The 22,357-nt window shown below is 41.7% G+C and overlaps 1 protein-coding gene and 1 long non-coding RNA gene across 7 annotated transcripts in view; both read right to left on the bottom strand.

Annotated features, from left to right (window-relative positions):
- Nucleotides 1–2: 2 nt before the first annotated feature.
- Nucleotides 3–22,357, bottom strand: part of LOC111923362 (fatty acyl-CoA reductase 1-like) — a 121,495-nt gene continuing 99,140 nt past the window's right edge. For all 6 annotated transcript variants that reach the window (XM_086885124.1, XM_086885121.1, XM_086885126.1 and 3 more), the window contains 8 exons: nucleotides 20,308–20,485; nucleotides 19,134–19,178; nucleotides 15,168–15,286; nucleotides 14,059–14,126; nucleotides 10,639–10,810; nucleotides 6,557–6,686; nucleotides 5,587–5,714; nucleotides 3–4,587 (listed from right to left, as the gene is read on the bottom strand). In XM_086885124.1, the coding sequence (XP_086741250.1) occupies nucleotides 4,425–4,587; nucleotides 5,587–5,714; nucleotides 6,557–6,686; nucleotides 10,639–10,810; nucleotides 14,059–14,126; nucleotides 15,168–15,286; nucleotides 19,134–19,178; nucleotides 20,308–20,485 (1,003 nt within the window). In that variant the 3' untranslated portion in view covers nucleotides 3–4,424. The remainder of the gene's footprint in view (nucleotides 4,588–5,586; nucleotides 5,715–6,556; nucleotides 6,687–10,638; nucleotides 10,811–14,058; nucleotides 14,127–15,167; nucleotides 15,287–19,133; nucleotides 19,179–20,307; nucleotides 20,486–22,357) is intronic.
- Nucleotides 12,877–13,278, bottom strand: LOC147653688 (uncharacterized). Its single transcript, XR_015285715.1, has 2 exons — nucleotides 13,213–13,278; nucleotides 12,877–13,129 (listed from the first exon to the last, which is right to left on the bottom strand). It is a non-coding gene; the product is annotated as an uncharacterized LOC147653688 (long non-coding RNA).

Raw genomic sequence — 22,357 nt, 5'->3', positions numbered from 1 at the left:
CATAGCTTTAAAATATTTTGTTTTATTAAATGTTTCAAATAACATAAACATCATATTAACAATTTTATGGCTGAGGTTCATGTAATTTGTGGTTTGATAATTTTATCTGATTTGAGAGCTCAAAAGGTTACACCTTAACATTAGAAACTCTGTAATTAAGATTTATAACAGGAAGTTGTCTCATAGCTAACAAGAGGATAGAAATAGCAGATAGAACTGTAGAAACTGGACAGTGGGAGAGTACATACTTTACTATAAATTGGGGTCTGCCAAGATCATGTAAGGACAAGGAACCTTTTGTAAGTGGCTTCATGTTCATCTGAAAAAAAAAAATTCATAGTTGGCTTTTAAGCAATAGAGAAAAGTGGGATAAGTACATCTTTAATTATTCCCCAAATACACTTTATTTTTTGATTTTAATTCTCTTCAGGTAAATCTGTACCACCTTCATACCAATATTTAGCACCATGTAATGGGGTGTTCACCACTTACCTTCTGGGGAATGATATTTTCTCTGTGCTAGAATAAGGGGTCCAATTGTACTAAAATTGTACTGAAAGTTCATCCTTGCTTTCAGTAGTAGAACGTCAATGCTGGAAGAGCAACAGCATGCTTTCAACCATGAAGCTGTAGCTTATTTACAAACAAAAGGATGCCCCCCTCCCTCTTTTCCCAGTTGCTTTTTGATGAAAATGACTCGATTAACAACTACAGATTAGGTTCCCTTTACACTGGAGATGAGGGTATGTTTTAATCGCTTTGTCGTGAACTGAAGTGGAACAGGGCATGCCAAACAAGCACAGCCTGGCACTTCAGGATGACCTCCACTGCTTTTACCATGTCTGTTGTCTGGTGCTGAAAGATGCAGCTGTACACACAGGCAGATGTACTCATGTTTCCTTATAAAATGTAGAAGAACACATTTCTGCAGAAGGTGGGTAATGGGCCAAGAACCTGTGATTTATCAGTGGGTCTGTTACCCCTCCCTCCCTACTTGGAAGAAATGTTTCTTAGCAAGGAACAGAGGAGGGTGGAGGAGTAAGAAATTTTATTTTTTTAGTAACGTACATACTGAAGATTAACAGCTTTGGTTGTCATTCAAAAGGCAGTTAAAACATTAGATTAATTGTAGGGATTTGTTGTGGTTGGTTTGGTTTGCTTTGTTATCACTGTTTAATTAAAAAATTGTACATTTTAATTGCAAGCTTCTGCCTGTTGCTGATGGTGAAATGACATTCAGTGTTTTCTTTCAGATTTTCCCCAGGGCTTGGGTTTCTTCAGATCATAAACAAATTCACTGAGGAGCACAAAGTAAACCATCAAACATCAGCCACTGCTTGCGGTGAGAACAAGAACAATGCTCAGCTCCCCATTATGACAGTCACAGCTGGCACTCAAGGGCCACTGCCACACATCAGCCCCTGCACTGATGTCCTTGCTTCAGACAATCAGCTGGAAACATCTCAAGCCACAAGAAAATGGATTAAAGATTCAAGTTCCCCTGCATGTTACGTCTGTGTTAAGACAAGCTAACAGCTTGATCCACCCCAGGCAAAGCCAGAGCTCTGGATCCAGCTGCTGGTGATGCTGTGTGGGCTGTGAAAGGTCTTCAGAAGAGCAGACACCATCTGCAACAGCTGTTTTTCCAACCCAAACAACTCCTGCTGTTTTTTTGGGGCTGAGTAGCTTTTCTGCAGCTGTTTCCTTCAGCAAAATGCTGAAGAACCTTAAAATGTCACCACAGAACCACCACTGTTCCGAGTGCAGCACCTTTTTGTGTCTCCAGAAAACCAGGTCTGGATATGCTCGGGGAATAAAAAATGCACCTCTGACTTGTGGAACAATACAGTCTGTGCACACAAGTGTGAATGACAACAGGTATATTGAGAGGAATTCCTGGCCTCAGTAGGGAAGGGGAAAAAAAGATGGGACACTTTACTCTCAGGAGAGCTGACTAATGTTGGTGTAGCAGCTCTGCACCTTTGCACCTTTGCCTTTTTTCATTCTTTCGTTTGTTACGTGCACAGCCCAAGTCTTACAATCCCCTTTTTACTGTTGTTTCTCTTTGTCCATAAGGCAGGCACTTAAAAAGACTTTCAGGACAAGTGTTGAAATTAATTCCTAATGTTTGAGTGGAAGTTTGTTTCAAAGTGATCTATAGTTTTGGTTTGCTTTGTTTTTTAGCCTTTCCTATGAGGACTGCGAGCTGCCTGATGATCCAATTATGTAACTGAAGGAATTCAGTCTTCCTGGAGGAATCCCTGCAGCAACCTGCCTCACCACCACCAAGGTAGCAAAGTACAGTGCCACAACCTTCACCAAAGCATTGCTCTGGCAGCACTGGACAGCAAACATTGGTCCCCATCCCCTGAACACACAGGTCCAGGTTTCCCAGGTAGTGACACCTTGCACAGCATGTCCTGAAGCTGGAAAACTCAGACCCAACCACCAGTTTCACTTGTTTCAGGATGCATATTTCCAAGGCAAGAGCTTCAGAAATTTGCATCTTTGTAAACTGGCTTGACTATTTAAGCACAGATCAAAAGCAGTGTGTGACAAACACACAGGTCAGTGGCAGACAATGCTAGAGTCCTGCCATCCCGGACACCACATTTCTGGTCAGGTTCTGCTGCAGGCATCCTTTGGCAATTGCTTGGAACAAGACCTCTGGGGCATAGGGGGAAAGATTAAGTCCTTCAACCTTTAGAAGGGTTTCTGAACCAGCTTGAAGTGCTCAGATATAAATACACTCGAAGTTTGCTCTTACCTTCACTACCAAGACCAAGTATAATTTTTGAGGAATGCCAGGTTTATAAATATTCTGCTATTCTCAGCTCACAAAAGAGCACCTGTGTCACTTTGTTGTGGTTTTTATATAGCATTACTTTTTCAGACAGCTGGCATGACACAAGACTAGATAAACTGGGTGCTGCACTGAGGACTGATCATCTTAAAAATGCTTATTCAGTGTTACCTGAATAAAAAATATTTTGGTGTAAGATTTTACTCTGAAAAAATCTGACAACACAGTAACTTTATTGCTGTTGTTCCACCAGCTACTTTGAAGAAGGCTCTCTCTCTCTGCCCCCACAGGAATTTACAATTCACTACAAGAAATAAGGATCTCCAACAGCCATGAGCATTGGGAAGTCCTTGGTGTCCTTTCTAAATTACAATTTAATTCTAAAACTCTGAAAAAATCAAATTCTGAAAATTGTAAACTGCAGGACAAAGTACATTACCTTCACAGTTGCATGACTGTTCTTATAGAGAAGTCAAAGAATCAAAGAGCTGCTTAGGTCAGAAAAGACCTTCAAGATCATTAAATCCAACATTTAAACTATTCTCAAAAAAAACCAAGTTTCAGACTTTTAATGCCTCCTGCCAGGAGTGGCAGCAGAATAGGCCCAATGATGTTTCCTCCATGTGTGTCTTTACAATTTCTTTGCCAGTGGATATGATCAGCTGTAAAGTTATTTAGCTGTAATGAAAGCCCAGTATGAGGCTGGTTTTGAGCTGCAGAGAGAGAGATTTCCTGCAGAGGAAAAAAAGACCTGTACTTCAAAAATAATGATGGGTTTCTGTATTCTTCTTCTGATTTTTATGAAGTCTTCTCTTCATTCTCAGGGTTAATATAGCATTTTTCAAGACCCCAAAAATGTTCCAAGCAAATGTGATAGATGCAAGACCAGGAATTTTTTAATACCTTAACCACAGGGAGAAAAGAAGACCTTTCTGTAAGAAAGCAGCTTATGAGTTAACACAGGTGCATGAATTCTATGTGTGTCTTCAGGTATGGCTTGAAAGCATCAGTCCTCAGCAGCAATAAAAGACAAGATCTGAAAATTGCTCCCTGTGTTCACTGGCCTCATATGACTGATCTTTCCCCTTCCTAAAGTTTAGAAGAAGTGAGAAGGTGCAAATTTTTTTTTTTTTTTTTCAGTAAGATATTATTTCACTGAATGAGAATGAAGGAACAGCTGCTTTAGGAAGACCTCTTACAGGTTAACTTCCTTGGCTGGGTCTTCTCTGGTGGCATCCTTGTCTTCCAAGGTCATGCTTTGCATTTGACTCTTTTGAGGAAGAAGAATTAAGATAGCCTAGGGAGTAGTACATGGGAAGACAATGACTTTGGTTAATCCTTACTCTTGCACATCAGATTCTAGATGAGGGGTCCCAGCTTGACCTGTTCCTAAAGCTTCAGTTATGGCTTTAAAAATTGGCCTGGTCCTATGGAAGAAAGACCACCATGTATTAAAGCATTAGTTAAAATTAAAAAGGTGAGCATGTAACAGTGCACAATAAATGCCAGCTGCTGTTCGAGGGAGTGGATTTTTCTGCTACTTTCAGACCCCGATGCCCACAGTTTCTGATTAGAGGAGATGGAGGTCCTTCTGGAAGAGGCTGGTTGCTGATGGATGGCTTCAGTGCCTGAGGGTGCTGGATGCCCTGAAGTAGGACAGGAACTTGTAGCAGAGGCTCACCACAAAGTACCAGATGTTTCGAGCCATCTGTGACCTTGCAATGAAGATGCGCCAGATGATCACAAGGAGGGTGGTGTTGAACGCGTATCGAATGTTCCTCAGCCTGGGAAAGAGGCATCTTATCAAGAAACACACAACAACAAGAAGCTCACCAGCCCCCTGCATTTTCTATAGGTAATTCAGGAATAGATCCTATTTACAAGTGGGCCTTGGGCTTTTTGCCATTCCTGTTTTATTGGAGATGCTGTGCTGGAGTCCTTGGTCTTTCCAAGGACTATGCTGAAGCTGGAGCACAGTGAATAGTTCATGGTGTAGGTAGAATGGCTGTAGTGGAATTCTCTCTTGTTCTGTAATCTCATTTCAAATCAGAGCAGTCACATGGAGAGGTTTTTCTTTAGGACAGTCTGTGTCAAATACCTTCTGCATCCGTTTCATATATTGGCTATCTCTTACTTTGCAGGATTTGGGGTAGGCTAAAGAATCTTCATAGGAGCTGATAAGCAAAGTTTTCTTATCTGGGTGAAACCCCGTCTCTAGAATTGTGAAATTACGTAATGATCATAAATGGTCTTCACTGTTGCAATACTGCAGCACTGGGATTTTTTATTTTTTGGGGGGAGTGGGTTAGTTTACAGCATCAGTTTCAATGCTATTACTGAATTTACAGATCTAGTGATCCTGTCTTCTTTCTGGTCAAGCCAAAGTTTCTGCAGTTCTAATTCTCAATTTCCCAGTGCTTGACCAAAGGAAAAAAAACACCTAAAGACCTCAAGACTTTTGTTTTTATAAGAGCCCTTTTATTTTAAGGTAAATTTTATCACTGCACCACAGCCCATGGTCTGAGGCAGTCAGTAGTCCATTCCTGAGGTCCATATAAATCTCCTAAAAACGATCCATGAATGATGAACTTGTTTAGGATTCCTAGCTGTGGCAAACTATTCTCTTATTCTATGTTTGTAAATACTGACAAAGCCACTGTGATAAGTAGTAAGTTATTTATCTCCATTTTAATCAATAATAATAATAATTTTGCATCATAGCTAGACTTATTTTCCCCAAAGGTAGTCAGGAGCTCTTATCTTTGTCCCGGGGTGTGACTTACTTGCGTAGATGCTGCTTTGCTGCTGGAATGCCAGCCATGTCCTCATTTAGCAAGTACTTCTTAGCACCTATGCAGTAGCTCTCGATGTACTCTGACCAGTGCAGCTGGCGAACATCGAAGTTGTATAACTGGGATTTAAAGACAAAGAGTGAAAGCTAAACACCAGAGTTCAAAACCAGTTCACTTGAAGCATCAATTCCTCATTGATCTCTGTTCCTGAGAAAGTCCTGTCTCTGAAATTGTCAAAGCCACCAAGCACTGCCAGACTGTGTTTCACAGGTACTGATTAATGTCCCACCCAGCTGGGAATCTGGGAAAAGCAAGCAGAAGTGTAGTGCTAGCTGGTAGAAAATAGAGGTGTTTATCTTTCAGGTGGCAACTTTTCCATAAATACATGTTTTGTACACACACACACACACACAGAATCATGGAAGAAAAATGACATTCCACACAGGCAAACAGATTCAAATGAAAACCTCCACACAGTTTTAATGTGTCACTATAATTATGTGTAAATAAATTAACTGGACATTGAGTCAACAGGTGCCTCTGCATCAGTGTTACTCTCAGCTGTGCTGCATTCTCTTTTGGCAGCTAGATCAACAGAAGTCCAGGAAATGGGTCACTTTGCTGTTTGGCATAAACAAGATCTCGCTGCAGAGCCAACTACCCCAGTTCATTTTAGGTGCTCATACTGGACAAATTGTTAGTAAGCTCTCAGGCAGCTGTCTGTCTCTTAGAGCAAAGAAAGACTTTGTAGAGAGGAAGAAGTTTTCACAGAATAGGTTGGGTTGTAAGGGACCTGAAAACATTCTCCAGTAATAAATGGAAAGCTCCTGAAATAAATATTTCAAACCGAAATAAATTCCAATCATCTAGATATCATTTAAAAACTCAACAACACACCAAAACTAATTGCTGCAGATGAACAGAATCTGAGATTAGCAACCCATATTCAGGACATATTTACCTTTTTGTCCTCTGTGTTAAGGTGACTCATTAACATATTCATATTATCTGAAGACCAGTTCCAGGACTGGGTGGAGAAATACTGCAGGAGTGTCATAGACTTGTGCAGCCGATTGATGATCTTCATCATTCTGAAACAAAGGGGGAGTACCAGAGGTGAGCAGGAAGTCTGACCTTATGTAGAAGCTGCTGGTTAGTGTTTCCACCAATCCAGGTGAATAAACATTGCAATTCCTCCTGACACTGCCCTGCTACTCACTAGGCTGAGAACTTGCTCAACAAGTCCAAACTGTTCCAGCTGAGCTCTTGAGCCTAGAGCTACCCAGCTTTTACTGTTGGCTCAAACATGGCAGCAAATGTGTTTGCCACTGATGTCCAACTCACTGGTCTGGCCTAAGCAAGGGTTGGAAGCTGCATTTACCTAATGAACCACTGTGTAGGGAAGAGTCCATCTGAGCCAGCATGAAGTCTGTACCACAAAGGTACGGTGCTTCTGTTCCCAAGGTGGATACTTCTCTTTCTGCCACAGGAATTCTCTTCTACTCCTAAGCCTGAATTGTGTACTGAAGCAAGGCTCTGATTTTTGGCATTAGCTCCAGTATTTGGTGACCACATCTGCAGTATGGACACTGAGCTCAGAAGTCAACTCAACTTCAGTTTTCAGACAGAACCAAAGAATCATAGAGTGGTTTGAGTTGAAAGAGACCTTAAAGATCATCTTGTTCCAACCCTCTGCCATGTGCAGGGCCACCTTCCACTACCCCAGGTTGCTCCAAGCCCCATCCAACCTGGCCTTGGACACTGCCAGGGATGGGGCAGCCACAGCTTCTCTGGGCAACCTGTGCCAGGGCCTCACCACCCTCACAGGGAAGATTTCCTCCTATATAGTCTAAATGTACCTTCTTTCTGTTTGAAACCATTGCCCCCATCCTATGATTATGCTCCACAGTAAGAGTTCCTCACCTTCTTTCCCACTGGTTTGCTTAAAGTACTGAAAAACTGTTACCAGGTTTCTCATGTGCCTTCTCCAGCCTCAACAGTCCTGGCTCTCTCAACATGTCCTCACAGGAGAGGTGCTCCAGCCCTCTGACAATCTGTATGGCCCTCCTCTGGACCCACTCCAACAGCTCCATGTCGTTGTCATCTTGTTTCAGAGGCATAACTGCGTAAGGACTTGGGAAATGTAGGTTCAGGTCCTCTCATGTGTCTTGGCCTTTTCTTACTAATTATTTTAATATAGAAGTAGATGACAATAATGCTGTCCCCTACCCTGCAGGATTATTTTAGTTGTCCCAGTCATGAGTAAAAAGGGCCTCCGGCAGTTGTTTTGAAGTGTGATGTACAGGGCTTGGTCAATTCTGAGAGGACACCATGTCCTCTCAGACTGGATAAGGCAAAAGAAAGCATTAAAAGGCTGATTTTTGTGGAAAACAGAGCTGTTTTCATGCAAAATACTGATCAGCCCCAGAGGGAAACACAGTTCCTGTGACAAATAAAAGGCAGCAGTCTGGAGGAGAATGGTGCCAGGCTGGCCTCTCCCCATACAGACACGACTGCCATGGCGATAAGCACTCAGCACAGTACAGAAAGACACGATGAATCCATCAGCTCAGAGAAGAACTGTGCAGCTCACCCAAACCAGCTAGAAAGAGCACTAAAACCTTAGACAGGCACTCCTTTTTAAAGTGGCTTTCATTTTAGAGGCAAAGCAGACTATCAGATTAAAGGAACCTTCATTCTGAATAATTACGTGCACATTGACTGAATGTACTTTATCTGAACTGCTTTACAATTATTTCAGATTAATCTTCTTGTGTAGGGCAAGCACCATGGGGCAAAGCTTTGTGAATATTTTAATACATTTTGGGAACTTGGGGAAAAAAAAAAGAAATATGCAGTTAGATAGGAAAGATCTGAAGCTGCCCCTCAAACTGACTCCCCAACATCTTAAAAGTGCTTAGGACTAATGGAAACTGCCAGAAAAAAAGAAAGGATAAGAGAATCAACTCTTTAGTATATGGAAAAAATTCTTCCCTTTGAGAAGAGTGTGCCACAGGGTGCCCAGAGAAGCTGTGGCTGCCCCATCCCTGGAAGTATCCATGGGCAGGCTGGACAGGACTCTGAGCAACCTCAGTGCAAAGTATCCCTGCCCATGGAAAGGGTAGAACTGGATGTTTAAGGTCCTTTTCAACCTAAACCAGTCTGATTCTATGATCTGAAGAGATATTTGTTAAAACTGTGCTTCATGTCAAGAGCCTGAGCTCAATTGTTGTGATCACTTTCAAAACACTGACTAATAATTTGTATGAAGGAAAGGTCTTCTAAAAAACATCAGCTGAGTAGAAACATGCAAAGATTCCTTGCAGGAAGTCTCATCTTCCATTGGGGAGGAATTGATAGGAATAAATCAAGTATTAGTTCTCACTGTAGCCACACTTCAGACATGTTTTTTGTCTTCTAGAAAACTGTTTCCAGCAATGATAAAGATTCTTTATTTGCTCCCACACAGAGCCTTGCATGAGCAGATGCTCAGCTGAGACAGGATTGCCCTAAGAGACTACTAAGGGTATAGCACATTATGCCCTAAGTCATGGATGGATGTGCAGCACTCACAGGAAACTATTTACGGCATGATAATTCCAGATGATATCTGGAAGTTTATGTAGTTTATGGATAGTTTATGATATCTGGAAGTTTATGAAATGAGCTTACACCTAAAAAGGCTTTTATTTTAAAAAAAAAATTAAATTTTAATGAATTTAGTTATTTATTTGAATTGGTTTACTGCCCTTAGACCATAAAGGTCTGATATTCAGGTAGCTGGAAAAGAAGAAACAATGAGCTGCTACCTACAAGAAACAATGAATGCTTTCTACCACACTGCAGCAATACCTGGATGTGGTAGCTGAAGGAATGTGTCAAAAGAAAAGGAGAATTATATTAAGAAAAAAAAAAAAAAAAAAAAAAAAAGACTTGGAAAACTCCCAATTTCATTGGTGAGCTGTCTTTGCTGTGGCTGCAAATCTTAAAGTTCAGAAGATCAGGCTGAGGTCTGTTTGACATTTAACTACAGCATTGCAGGCAGTGTCCACTGGTTAATTATGCCAATCAGTTTCATAAAAAGAAATGTCAATTGTAATGGCAGTGCCAAGATCCTACTGCTGCACATTTCAACAAAGCTTGAAAATTCCATCCTCATTTTCAGTTTGCCTGTATTTCTACAGTATTTCTTTCCTCCCGGATAACTGGAAGTCTTTTTACAGACCAATCTGCCTCTGAAGCAGAATGTCAGGGTGTAATCATTTTAAAGTGCTAGCTAAAATCTATCACACAGGGATAAATCAAAGCAATGCCAGAGATTTCCTTGCAAACAGCTGAAGCCAGCTTTCTCACTAGCAGAGGAGCACAAGAGCAGCTGAGATCAACACAACACTGTCATCCTGTTCTCACATTGCACAATAAATCCTCCTCTGTGGTGGCAGGGAGTAAAGGAGGACAATGTCTGGAGTAACGTTACTTACAAGAGGATTCCTTCCACATGGGACATGCATATTGCTGTTCCTCCAAGCCATACCACTGCCAGGGCTCAAATACCACCTGTAATGGTGAACAGCCCTCCTAAATACAATTAGAATTTAATCATACTCAGAGATAACTGCTTCCTAGATTTTAGGCCATTGCTGCAACCAGCTACTTAGGCATCTGATTTATGGGGAAAAAAAAAGTATTAGCTGGTATGTTCTAAACCTTGCCTGTCTCAGGTCCTTATGCAAGCTCATGTCAGATAGAGGTGATCCCATTGGAAAGCTGAAATGGTAGAGATCTGGATATAGAGAAGACAGAAGACTACCAGTCCTCTTCTGCCTTGGGAAGCTCTGAAGTGTGCAAAACTGAGTTCAAGAGATGTGCTGTTCTCCAGGTGCTGGGAAGGGTGCAAGCCCTAGGCAGTGCATAGCTATGTATTTTCCTCATTTTCCTCAAGAGAAGGAAATGGGAAGAAGCTCAAGGGCTCCAGTTCTCCAGTTCTCATCACTGGCTTGAGCTCTGCTCTCTACAGGAGTGACTGAGAGCACCATTCCTTACCTGGGCTTTCTCCCTGTGAGCCTCATGTACAGGTCATAGAGGATGGCAGGTGCCTTGTGGCTGACAGTGATCCAGTACTGGTTTATCAAGTAGCTGGAGGTCATGTGAGCATTGGGTGTTCGGAAGGCCTGCTCCAGGGGGTTCCTTTTGAACGTGGACATGACATACTGCCCTGCAAGGGAAGAGGCATTTTTCACTGGCAATCACTCACTTCCAGCTGGGCTGGAACCACGGTGCAGCACAGCCCAAGTTATTGTGCTTCTCACCTCCAGCCCACAGCTCTCTGAACTGTCTCACCAGAGCTTGTACCAGGTTGTCCCTTCTGCCATGAAAATTGATGACTCCATCTATTACCCATTTGAAACCTAATCCTGCCCGACACTGACAGACTGGCAGACAAAAACCTCCTTGTCAAAGCACCAAAACATAAGGGAGGAAAAGCAGGCAGCCCTAAGAGCTTCAAGAAGCTACAGCTCTGCTTTCACCTGCAGCAAATGTGAAAGAAATTGGTAAGTGCTGACATTTCTTTAGATTACTGAAAGCAAACTTTGATCTGCTAGCATAAAATAAAAATTACATTTCTAATTTTCAATCAGATTTTCCAAAGGGCTGATGTCCAAGTTAGTCTGTTCCTTACACAGGGTGATAGCTTTAAAAAGACTTCATTATATGCTTTCAAACCACATCTGACCCACACCACCAAATGTCTGCCTGTTTTCAGACCTCTGCTGCTCTAAGGCAGCAAACTCTCTTGCATTCTTAACTTGAAAACAAATGATAGCATGGGAATATTCCCTTCCCTTTGTACATTAAGGCACAAAATAGGCTGGGTCTGATTCTGAGCTCTGGCAATGGCACAGTGCCACAAAGTGGCATCTAGATGTGCATATCTGGGACATTTGCATATTGCAGAGGCTTAATACAACAGCAGTAGTTGAGTGTAAGACTATCATCCCAGGGACTGATAAACAGATGGTGCTCCTATTCCTGAGCACCAGCAAGCTCAAGAAAGAAGAATATGTGGGCTTTTTTCACTTTCTAAAAAACTGATTTGAAAGTTAACGACATCAGTCTGTGCTCATATTATAGTTTAGTCTCTAAGCTTATGTTACAAATAGAAAATCAGATCAGAATTTGCAAGCCACAAGAAACATCCAGATCATCCTCAGATAAGCAGATTCCAGTCATAACATTCAGACAGAACTCTCCAGTGTCTGTGGTCAGCTCATTACTGCACTTCACAGTGACTTTTGCTGTACTTCTTCTAAGAACCCCAAACCACCTTTTTGTCACCTCTAGGAGTTACTGCAACGACTTAGTAGGTTGGTGGTCCTTCCCCTCCAACCTGAAGACAAAAATGCAGCAGCAAACCTACAGCTCAAAGGCAATTTCTGCAGGAGAATCAGACAAAGGTCTCACCCTGGTAGACTATCAAGAATAAACTGAACTTAATTTTTGCTGTGCTGAACATAATTTTCCAGCCTGTTTTAAGGTTTAGTTTTGAGGAGAAACTTCTAAATGTACGTCACAAAGTCAGACTAACCAGATTCACAATGCAGCAAAGCCCAGTATGCTTCTTCAGATAAAAATTTAGTTATTTGACCACATCTTTGTAACAGCATAAAAAGCAATGAGAAAGTAAAAGGGAAAAGAAAAAAACCCAAGAACATAGCATTATTTGGAAAATAAATAAATCAGTTAAGGTGCCTTTTAACACTAAGAGGTTTTGTCTGAGTAGCTTCAAAATGAACTGCTTTGCAATGAATGTTTAAGCATAAACTCTCTTCTAGATCTCTTTCTCCTCCCTCCCTCCCTCCAAGCTCATCACTCAAAGCGTACTCAAAGTGTCAGTCACCATCTCAGTCACTTCTGTTCCCAACCCTCAGTTTCCTCAGCCTAATCCAGCCTCAATTTCTCTGTTTGATCTTTCTCCCCTTGAAAAATCCATACTCCCTTGTGTCCACCTGTCACTTCTACAGCAGGTCCTGGTGACACCTGACCTAACCAGGTAGTCCAGGCCCTCCCCTCTGCAGACCCCACGTTTTGCTTTGCACTGAAATGCTCAGTCCCATGCCAGGTGACTCCCATTCCCCTCCCTGGTTCCTCAGCAGCTTCCAGACACTCAGAACCCTCCACTCTGATGACCAGTCACACACTCTGACTCCTTGAATAGAATTATGTCTATTTCCTAAAACGAAATTGGTAGGAGACTGAATTGAGGATTCAGACTGGATGCAGTTTTAACTTTGTGATGCAATAAATCTTTCCAAAACTCATTTATTTAGCCATACAACATCTTTAAAGGCAAAATTTTGCACTTTAATACTCCATCCTAATTCTCTGCAGTATGCTGCTCTCAGGAAAACTGTGGCTAGAAACATGTGGTAGAAAGAGCTTTCATAGTGTCATCCAAGGAGAAAACTTTGCGTTCAGTTCCACCACACAGCTAAGCTGCTGCTGCACCCAGGTGATTTCATGGCTATATCCACAGCTATAAGCAGAGGAACAGAATAAAATCAATGATAACGCACTAATACATTGCTGTTTTCTGAAAAAGGGTTAAGAAAGGCAAACCTCAGAAAGTGGTGCTATGGTGGCTTTTGCTGAAGCAGCAGCCTGCGAAGAGCTTTGCATTCACTCCTGTGAAAAAGCCACAAAAGATTTGTGACTGAAAAGCCAGTTGCTGGAACCTCTTCTCTTCCCTGTTAGGCCACATGATCAAGTATCATGGTTAAGACATTTATTCTGTAAATGCAATTGTCTCATTCTCTGCTGACTTAATTTGCCATGTAAATAATGGAAGGAGAAAAGCAAAGCAAAGGCTGAGAGATGGAGTAGCCAGCCTCCTGTATTTAAAGCACGAAGATATGAATGCAGGGTAACAGAAAGTAAACCAGGCACAGCACATCTGTCCATGAATGTACTAACTGTACACAGTATTTCACAGTACACAGCTGAGACAAATTCTGCTTCTTGGCTTCAGCATGTGTTTTTCTCAGTAAGGGTGTCAGGATCTGTCTCCCTTTCTTTCACCCCTGCCTTGGAAGTACATTCACTTGAAGAAAAATCAGCCATGAAAATAATTTGATTTTTTTTTTCCACAAAACTCATGATCAAAATACAAACTTTTCTTGAAGCCCATGTGTCATCTCAATGTCTTCCTCCTCAAGTGCACACCTGTTATTTCTGTTCAGAATTTTCTGATGGGCAAGAAAGACCACTTCACTTCCATAATGTCACAAAATCCTAGAATGGTTTGGTTTGGAAGTACCCTTTGCCTCACAGGACCTTCACCTACTGCAGCTTGGTCCAAAAATGCAGTATGAATGGCAGACAATGAATGTCACCTAAACTGAGGAAATTAACTCTTCAAAGTGTAAGGAACACTAATAGATGTTCTCCATTTAAATGAGACCTTACCCATTTCTCCCCAGAAGAAAGGGTTAATTCCCCCTGTTGTACAGTTGTACACCAACAAGTTTTTTGGCCTGAAAAACAGAAAGAAGTATTATTTTGTGATGTGAAGAAAAACTCCATTTCTTAGGGAAAGGATTACAAAATCAATCAATTTCAAGAAAATTCCTGGTTTTAAACCAAATAAATTTTGCATTTGTTGTATTGGAACTAAACATGGATCACACTGGTTTTATTTTTTCCTTCAGCATAAGTCAAGAATTAATGGAGAAGTTTTCTTAACCTAAGCCTGCCTTGACAAGGGTGTCAAATGATGTCATCAATACAGCATTCGTCTTACTGCATACTTGAAAACTGCACAGTTTTAATTTGGTGGATTTCTTAATAATGTTTTGAGGGGAAAGCTGGTGAGCTGCTCTTCAAGGTCCTTTTAGGCTGTTTATTTAGCTTACTGGATGTAGCTCTACCCTCAGCTCAGAGGGCTTACTCTGTCTTTCAAAAGTAAAACACTTATTTGCCTGGGTTTGATTTCTCAGAGTTGCATAAACTTCCAGAATAGTTCATGTAGTTTATTCTTTGTACTCCTACCTAATGATTAAAGGCCAGCCCAGAGGTTCACAGGAAAAGACCTTAAATATTTAATATCACTTCTACATACTCTTCTCAGCAATGCAAAGAAGGGAAATTTTTTAGATCATGTAATATATAAGCCCATAATATATTTATATTGTGCAGTGTTTCCCAATGAAAACTCGCAGGGTTTTTTTACCAAGAAAACTCCGAAAGACACTTGAAAAGCAACTCAATCAAAAGGAGGCCCAAAAAACCACTGCTGCAAAGCTCTTGGCCTTCAGAAGAGTGACTTCTGAGAGGCAAGAAACAGGTCTCACCTGCAGCTGTAGAGATTTCCTAACTCTAAACCCTGCCTTTATTGCATCTACACTTTCAGTCCTTGCCCACCCACAGGGAGAAAACACCAACCAGAAAATCCATCAGCCAGCCTCTTGCACTGGTTTTTAATCAGCTCCTCATTCCCTTTAAAGTGCTGGTGCAGGAAGCAAATATTCCAGCTGTGTGGCCAAAGAGGAATGCTACGAAGAGGGATGTCCTCCCACCTGTGCACAGCTGTGTACCACCCAGCTGCCAGAGTCAGGTTGATGGCAACGTCGACAGGAATCATGTCTGCCACCGCTTCATTGTTGGCAATGACGGTCCGCAGGATCCCTTTGCCTGCCTGTGGGACACAGGGAGACAAGGAAACAGTCACCCACTTCAGACTGGGCTGAAATTTAACTGGCAGGACTCCAGCAGTGTGCACTGGGCACAGACCAGCACCGTAGCGTTTTTTCTGCTGCAGGTTATTTGGTTTCTGTGACAACAATGATGGATCTCCTGTGGAGCCCACTATCCTGCATTTTCAGATGATGCCTGCAAACATGATGATGTCTGTGCTGTGTACAAGAAAAGCTGGGACTCTAAATTTAACTCAAAATGAAAGAAAGACCTGAGGAAAGAAATGTATCTGAATTTGCTGCTGTAAAGTTCCCAGTGATGGCTGGAAGTTACATTTTTCTTAAATGACACAGGCGGACAGAGGTCTGAGTGTCCCTCAGAGACTGCAGTCATTTTGCACATGACACCAGAAAGATTTTTGAAAAGTTGACTACCTTTCCTTTGGATGTATTCACACTCTCCTCTTTTCCAAAGCTGTCTGTTAAGCACGAAGATACAAAGGATGGCCCCTGCCTTGAAAAACACATCACCCACCAAAACTCAGTAAAAGGAATCAGTGCAAATATGAAATACTGACAACCAAAAAGAAGAAATATGCAAGAACAAAAAATGTTCACCTTGCTTTGGTTGGAAGTGCATTCTCAGGGGATCAGGCACCCCAAATTATATACATTTAACCTGAATGTTTATCAAAGGATTTCCATGGTGACCAATCAGGCTTTGGAGGTTACACAGGAGAGACATGGCAATAGAATGGCAGACTGCATCAGAGAGGACAAAGCAAAATGCAGAAATGCATTGGGGGTGAAATGGGGTGAAGGCACTTTACTTGGTGCATCACACATGAGGGCTGAACAGAGCACATAAGAGAAGAAGCCCCACATGGCAGAGTCAAGGTTGTATTCAAGTTATTTCTCATGTGGGAAACAATGAAATGAAGCTGAGGAGCCAGGGGAAAAGCTGAGAGGATAAAAGTGAAGCAAGGAAGGATAAAAGCTCTTGTAACCTAGATCTCTGCAAAAGCAGAGGGAAGGACTTAGTGAAGTGATGGATCTGCTACAGATGATTTTCATACAATCTGTAACTCCAATTTCATTATAAAATAGATTAATTTTTTCTACAGCAACTAAACAGGAAGTGCCTAGTTGTGGAAAACCCCTTGCCTGAAGTCTGAGGAGAGAAAAAAAAATCATTAAAGAAGCATTTAAGACTTGCAAAGCACATGCCATTGTCTAATGGTCACTGGTGGATTTTAAGGGACACTGTATTCCCTCTCTGGGAGGTTATTTATCTTTTGGGGTCTTTTTGGTGGCTGTTCTCATTCTCCTTTCCCCTTCTGCAATGAAATGTGTTTGTTGCATTTCACTTGCTTGCAAGTAAGGGAATACCACTTCTGACTGATTTAATTTTCAGGAACTAGGACTTCTGAGCAGTCCTATCTCATCCTCGGTGCATCTGGCAGAGGGATCACATACTCTGAAATAGACAACAGCGCAAGATTCCCCACATGGCTCACTCCATCCTTCTCAAACCTGTGTCACACATCGAATTCTGCTGCCCTAAGCTGAACTATGGTTAGGCTCAGGCACTAAAACTACAACTTTCAACATCACTATGATTTTCTTTGAGTTCTTACTACTGGCTTTATTCAACAGGAAAAAAAAGGCAGAAAGAAACAAAGGAAGCAACCAAGCTCAGCTCTGAATTTTCCACTGCGATGAACATGTGCCCACTAGAGACCACTAGTGTGATCAACTATCACAGTTTCACACTAAAGACCTTTCTGAGCTCTTCAAAATCAGGATGTTTGATGGGTCTGCTGCAAAATGTGTTCAGAGCAGCATGTGATGGTCATACACACATGAATGATTTCAAGATTTCTTACATTTTGTATTTAACAAAGGTTGGGGTTTTAAGTGTTTTAGGTTACTTTTTACATTGAAAATGGTTTAGTGGTACTTCCATCAGGTATGGCTTGGTTTCTACTTATAGATGCTGACATTCTTCTCTTCAGAGAAACAGAAGCTACTGCAAAGTGAAGCCTCCAAAATAATTTCCTGGTCAGACTGATGTTTCTGGACAGCCTCTCAGCTGAGGTGCTTGGGGGCCAGCCACTGTCCAGACCACAAATTAAACCAGTTGTGCCCTACAGCTTCACTGCCTCGCAGGGAGGAAGGTCACTGCATGTAATAGGGAACAGCGAGACAAAATGCCTTAATTACACTCCAGCAGAAATGTAATTAATTTAATTTTGTTCCTCAATCAACAAACACAGCTCCCCACAACAGCTGGAGCAACTGTAGGTGAAAGGAACATAATTAGATTATCAAAAATAACTTGGACTCCCACATTTCATGAATATTTAAAATAAATATGTCTATTTATGGAATTAAATGATCAGACTCAAACACGGCAACTGAGGAAAAAAGTCTTTGCAAGATTTGGAGTGCAGATTCTGCCCAAGTGACATCAAAGATCACCTGAACCAAATCTGAATCTGGGGGATGTTCTCTCTATAAGATGAGTTTGCCTTGAAGTTGAAAGTGAGTATTTTGATACTTCAAATGCACAAAACCAAACCACCAACACCACCTCCCTTTTGCTTTTTTCAACACTTCATTAAAGCAAATAAAGCTACTTATCTAATAATCACAGTTTAAAATACATTTGGCCAGGAGAGCTGGTTGTACTGACACAACTTTCAGGTAATCAAAAACACCCAGATGTTTAAGGATTCATTTTCAAACAACTCACCACATTCAAGCACATTAATTCATGTAATTATTAATTCCCCTCCTTCCGAAGGAAGAAGTCAGCAATTTGTGAACAAAAACTGAATGCCTCTGAAATGCATAGACGGGGTTCAGATGAAAGCATTATTTGTCCTGTGCATTCCCTAACTGTAACAGTTTCTATTTATGCTCTACTTCAGATATAAATGAGTTTTTTTTACAAGATCATATCTGAATTTTATTCTGCTCTCCTATGATTGCAGACCACTAATCCTTTTATACACTGCACCAGGCTGATTAGAACATAGTTTTGACAAAGCAATGAAGTTGGACAACTCATACATGAACATACATATCTGCCAAAGAGCTATACAGTATTATGGATTGACAGAGAGACCTAAGGCAGTGATTTTAGCTCAGAAAAAAAAGAAATTGTAAGGCAGGAGAAAACTTTACTCTTCTCAGGTATTAATAGTAATGATTATTTTTATCTTACAGGGAATATTTTATCAAGTTAGGAAAAAATATAATGAATCATCAATGTGACTGGCAGAGTCTGAATCAATGATACATAGGTGTAGTCTGTACAGGGAAAAATACAAAGCAGTGGCAAGTGGGAGCCAGAATCTTTGGTATTGTGGAGGGATAACAAGGTATAGCAGTGGATTTGGAAACAATACACATAGAGACAAATGGAACTGCTCCCTTGTATTGAAAGTGTGGTAACCTGGCCTGGAAAATAAAGTTGTGTTAAAAGACTCAAGCTGTGATACCCATGCGTTACCCTCATGTCAAGGATACATCTTTTGCCTTTTCTTTGAAAATTTGGCTAAATGTGTCCAAACCTTTAGATTTTTTTGAGTTTTTAGGAACTGCAATTCACATTTTAGTGAACCAGCAACATGAATACTCTCTCAATGTCCTTTTTTTGAGCTCAATACAAACAGACCATCCTCCGGCTGACAAACACGTGGCAAGTCTGGGACATCTTTCTCCCAGACTCAGAAAACTCCTGTGGCCCTTGACTGTACACAGTTTCTAAGTGAATAGCAATCAGAATTTCTATTTTAGTAACAAACTCTGCTTTAAGGGAGCTTAAATAGTAACCAGACATACCGCAATAAATATTCCACTGGTCCCATTGAAGTTGTCAATCCAACCCTGTGGAAAAGGAGAATGATTAGTGTTCCCTTCAATGATACGTTGCTTACACAGGCTTCTAAATGATGACAGTAGTATGGTGTAGACAAAGAAGCAAGAAGACACCAGTTTAGATGGATGCCAGCTCATCTGGGACAGCTGCCAGGATGCCAACCAGTACCAGGGGATGCATTGCCTGCAATTTACACATCAACAGAATCTAAGTTTATTCTTAGAAACCATTTCTTTCCTATTCCCTGGCCTCAGGAATAAAATCTGGCTTTAAACACCACAGTGTCTTGGTGCTGCCACATTTGCTGAAAACAGAAGGAGTAATATTTACCTTTGACAAATAACACAAAGCTGTCACCAAGAGTGATTTGGTCACTGCAGCTAATTTCTAAAGCAAGGAAGAAAAAAACCCCCAAAACCAAACCAAACCAAACGATACCACTCATTTTGAACCCCATCCTACTTCAGGTCAGGTAAGCTGCCACTTGTGGGAGCTGGAGATCAGAGCAGTGATGAGCTGTTTGACCTGAAACAGGTTGTGACAGCAAACAGAACTCTCTGTCTCTCCAAGATGGGGAGCTTGGCCCAGAGCCTTGGCTGTATCTCAGCCATCTCTGGCACACTTCAGGCTGCATGAAAGTCAAAGGTGACTTTGTGCTGCCTTTCCAATTTGGCTGCAATGTTAGGGCACATAATTCCTATAGGTATAGTCAGCTTAATGAATTATCTCATTCCAAAGTACGGCTGCATTTAATTACTGAGTGCCTGGCATTTGTACCTCAACCAGAATGTACCAGCAGTACAACCAACCCTCAGATCCCATGTTTTGAGCACAGAAACTCCCCTGGTGTGCCCGAATGGACAATCAGTTGCAAGCCCAGCATTCTGCACCATAATTATCCCAGCTCTTGTTATTATTGTTTAAATGCGGTCTTCTCACAGGAGTTCTTCCTCAAGATGCTAAAGAAGGCTTGCTGTTCTACTCCAGCACAGGATCTTCACCTTTTCCATACATTTCCCTATGAACCTGACACCTGTTTCTCTAGACACTGCTACAAGGAGAGACAGATTCCTGACAGTACCACAGTTCCAGCTACATCCAAAGGCTCTCAGTAGGGAATTGTATATTCAGGCTTACTGGGAAAGGCTCATGCCAGCTGGCTCCCACGATGGATGGCCTGATGATAGCAATGTTCAAGTTTCCTTTCTCTTGCTGAATCAGGTACTCTGACAAGGCTTTGGTGTAGGTGTAAGTGTTGGGCCACTCCCCAAGGAGCTTGGGTGTGATGTCTTGAATGATGGATTCATCCAACCACCTACAGGAAACAAGAACACCATCATCCACCGCGCAGGGAGAGAAAAATATCTGGGTAAAGCAGATCAGTGAGACAGGAATCCTCACCTGAAACAGAGGATAAACCAGCCAAAGCTATTTAAGGTTTGGATTTAAAATATTTCTGTGGGAGAAGGCTACTTTGTCTTCAAGATGCAAAATAAACCCTGAGCTTCATGCTACAATGTCCAGATCCAATAAAGGTACCTCTACAAACCTCCTTCAGAGCAATCTCTTGCTTGATTAATGTTTCACTTCAATCTGTAACATAAATATTGCCAGGGTTTACAGCCTGATGGAGCCCTCCAGCCTAGGAATCCAGCAGTGTTCCTCCTTAGCCAACACAGTCCCTGTACACTCCCAAATATATTTCTGGATATTCCGGGTAACCTAGAGTTAAGGCAAGTTGTGTAACAAGACAGAGGTCTCAAAAGCTGGAACAATGTCCTACAGAGATATTATTCCAACAGTGGATTTCCACCATTAGCAGTGTTAGATATTCCTTCTACCAGGCTTTCCACAGGTTTGTTCACACAGTGAACTCTGCTGGTGTTTAAAAAAAAAACAACCAAAACCAAATCACCAGAAAAACCCAAAAGAACTCTTCCAAATTGTTTTTTTCTTTTTTGAAGATATTCAAGTACCTAATCCATCAGAAGCAGTTCTGCAGATAGCTTTTAAAAAGCAGCCCTTATCACAATGGAGCTGCAGGAAGGGCCTAACGCCCAAAGGCTCTTCCCTGGCACAGCACCAGGACCTCACAGGTCCTGCCAGCACCTGGGTCTAAAGGACAAGAACTGGCTGTGCTTCCAAAGCCATCACTGCCAGTCCCTGACAGGCTCCCAGCAGCCTGGTGTTACACCACAGAATCAAGGATTAGCTCCTATAATCCAATTTGTAATTAAGTCAACGGACTTAGGGTTCAGTCTGAAGGGGTGGACTCTTCCCAGGGGCACTGCAAGGATACAGCTTCCTGCAGATCCTCACTTCACCCCTCCTTGTCTTGAATTTCAGAAAAAGGCAGAGGGTCAAGGGGAGAGAAATACAATGCTGGCTGTCACACCTGAAAAACTCCTTGATTCTGTCAACCCTTCAAAGACATGGTGGCTCAGGTGGCCCAGCACTTTTCAGATGGCTCTCATTGGGCACAGATGGGAAATTGTTGTATGAGAGAGCACTGATTCACAGGGGAGGGCTAGATGCAGCAAATCTCTCAGTTTTGGAATGTGTTAAAAATCTGAAAATTTTTAGTATATAGGATTTTTTTTCTTTAAATAAAAAAGCCCTATGGAGGCATAAACACCTTCCTTTGCAAGCCTGGCCCTGCACTGCAGAAACAAGGCAGAAGAAAGCATTTAAACGTAAAATACGAACTACGCAGAGGTTACAAGCAGCACATAATATTGACATGATTTGCAAAGCCGCTTAGGCAGCCACTGAACCTCAGGCTCTCAGCTAAACTGCTATTGTTTGAATCAGTGTAGTAGCTAATTACCAGCCTACCAAAAGGAGATGGCTATTTCTGCAGAGCCTGGAGGAACACTAAGTTCATTTGGGAATTCAGGTTAAGTTGTGTGCAAGTCTTTTTCCCCTTTTCTTTTTTTCTTAATTTTTGTAATAGAGGATTGCAGGATCGCATTCTCACAGAGCAGACAGGTGCAGAAGTACAAGCAGAAGCAATTTCCCCTCACCCTCATCCTTTCAGAGAGCTACTGCATCACCTGAGGCCCTGTCCCAAGGGTACAGCTTGCCAGGTGATTTGATTGACCAAAATTCCCATAAGGGAAACTGAGCTGACACTTCAGCAAGGAGAACTGCTCTGTGACCTACTTGGAAGATTCTGGAATGCTAACTC

The sequence above is a fragment of the Cyanistes caeruleus genome, chromosome 4, assembly GCF_971803275.1.
Source record: "Cyanistes caeruleus chromosome 4, bCyaCae1.hap1.1, whole genome shotgun sequence".
Classification (NCBI taxonomy): Eukaryota; Metazoa; Chordata; class Aves; order Passeriformes; family Paridae; genus Cyanistes; species Cyanistes caeruleus.
Note: the sequence above shows the minus strand (reverse complement) of the source record. Positions and strands in the feature narration are given on the sequence as shown.